Source organism: Vigna unguiculata, unplaced genomic scaffold (genome assembly GCF_004118075.2).
Source record: "Vigna unguiculata cultivar IT97K-499-35 unplaced genomic scaffold, ASM411807v1 contig_212, whole genome shotgun sequence".
In the NCBI taxonomy this organism is placed as follows: Eukaryota; Viridiplantae; Streptophyta; class Magnoliopsida; order Fabales; family Fabaceae; genus Vigna; species Vigna unguiculata.
This window is the reverse complement of record NW_021010915.1, coordinates 22,501-23,271: the sequence shown is the minus strand read 5'-3', so window position 1 is coordinate 23,271 and position 771 is coordinate 22,501. Positions and strand designations below refer to the sequence as shown.

Below are 771 nucleotides of genomic sequence, written 5' to 3'. Positions count from 1 at the left end.
GTGTGAATGATAAAGTGTTAAGTGAGTCTTTCTGGAACGCCACATCGTAGAATAGCAACATCTTTCTTATTACAGCACAAAAAAAAACACACAGATAACTATCGCTGTTGGACCGGGGAAGGCAAGAGCGATTGTCTTCATAAGAATTCCCCAACAGGAGGGAGAAGGATCGTTACTTTGAGTCCTAAAAGCACGGCAATCCTCTTTTTTAAAACGACTTGTCTTTTAGACGTCAATGGTTTAGGAGAGGTTTCCTGCCCCGCCTAATCATCTGAGGCCGTAGTCAGCCTCAATCTTTCTGATTCGTAAGTAACTCAGTGAGTGCTTTCCTTTTCCCATGTCTTTTTTGGTCAACAACCAACCACATATCACTCACTACTCCTACATGAAGGGACTCTCTTTCTGTCCGGAGGGAATCATTCTTTCTCAATCAATCATGCCTCAACTGGATAAATTCACTTATTTCACACAATTCTTCTGGTCATGCCTTTTCCTCTTTACTTTTTATATTCCCATATGCAATGATGGAGATGGAGTACTTGGGATCAGCAGAATTCTAAAACTACGCAACCAACTGGTTTCAAACCGGGGGAACAAAATCCGGAGCAACGACCCCAAGAGTTTGGAAGATATCTTTAGAAAAGGTTTTAGCACCGGTGTATCCTATATGTACTCTAGTTTATTCGAAGTATCCCAATGGTGTAACGCCGTCGACTTATTGGGAAAAAGGAGGAAAATCACTTTTCTCTCTTGTTTCGGAGAAATAAGTGG

The 771-nt window shown here is 41.5% G+C and overlaps 1 protein-coding gene across 1 annotated transcript in view; it reads left to right on the top strand.

Annotated features, from left to right (window-relative positions):
* Window positions 1-247: 247 nt before the first annotated feature.
* The window catches only part of LOC114171364 (putative ATP synthase protein YMF19), an 817-nt gene continuing 293 nt past the window's right edge, over window positions 248-771 (top strand). Inside the window, exon 1 of the mRNA XM_028056448.1 lies at window positions 248-771. This exon is cut by the window's right edge and continues 293 nt beyond it. Within this exon, the coding sequence (XP_027912249.1) occupies window positions 338-771 (434 nt within the window). The 5' untranslated portion in view covers window positions 248-337.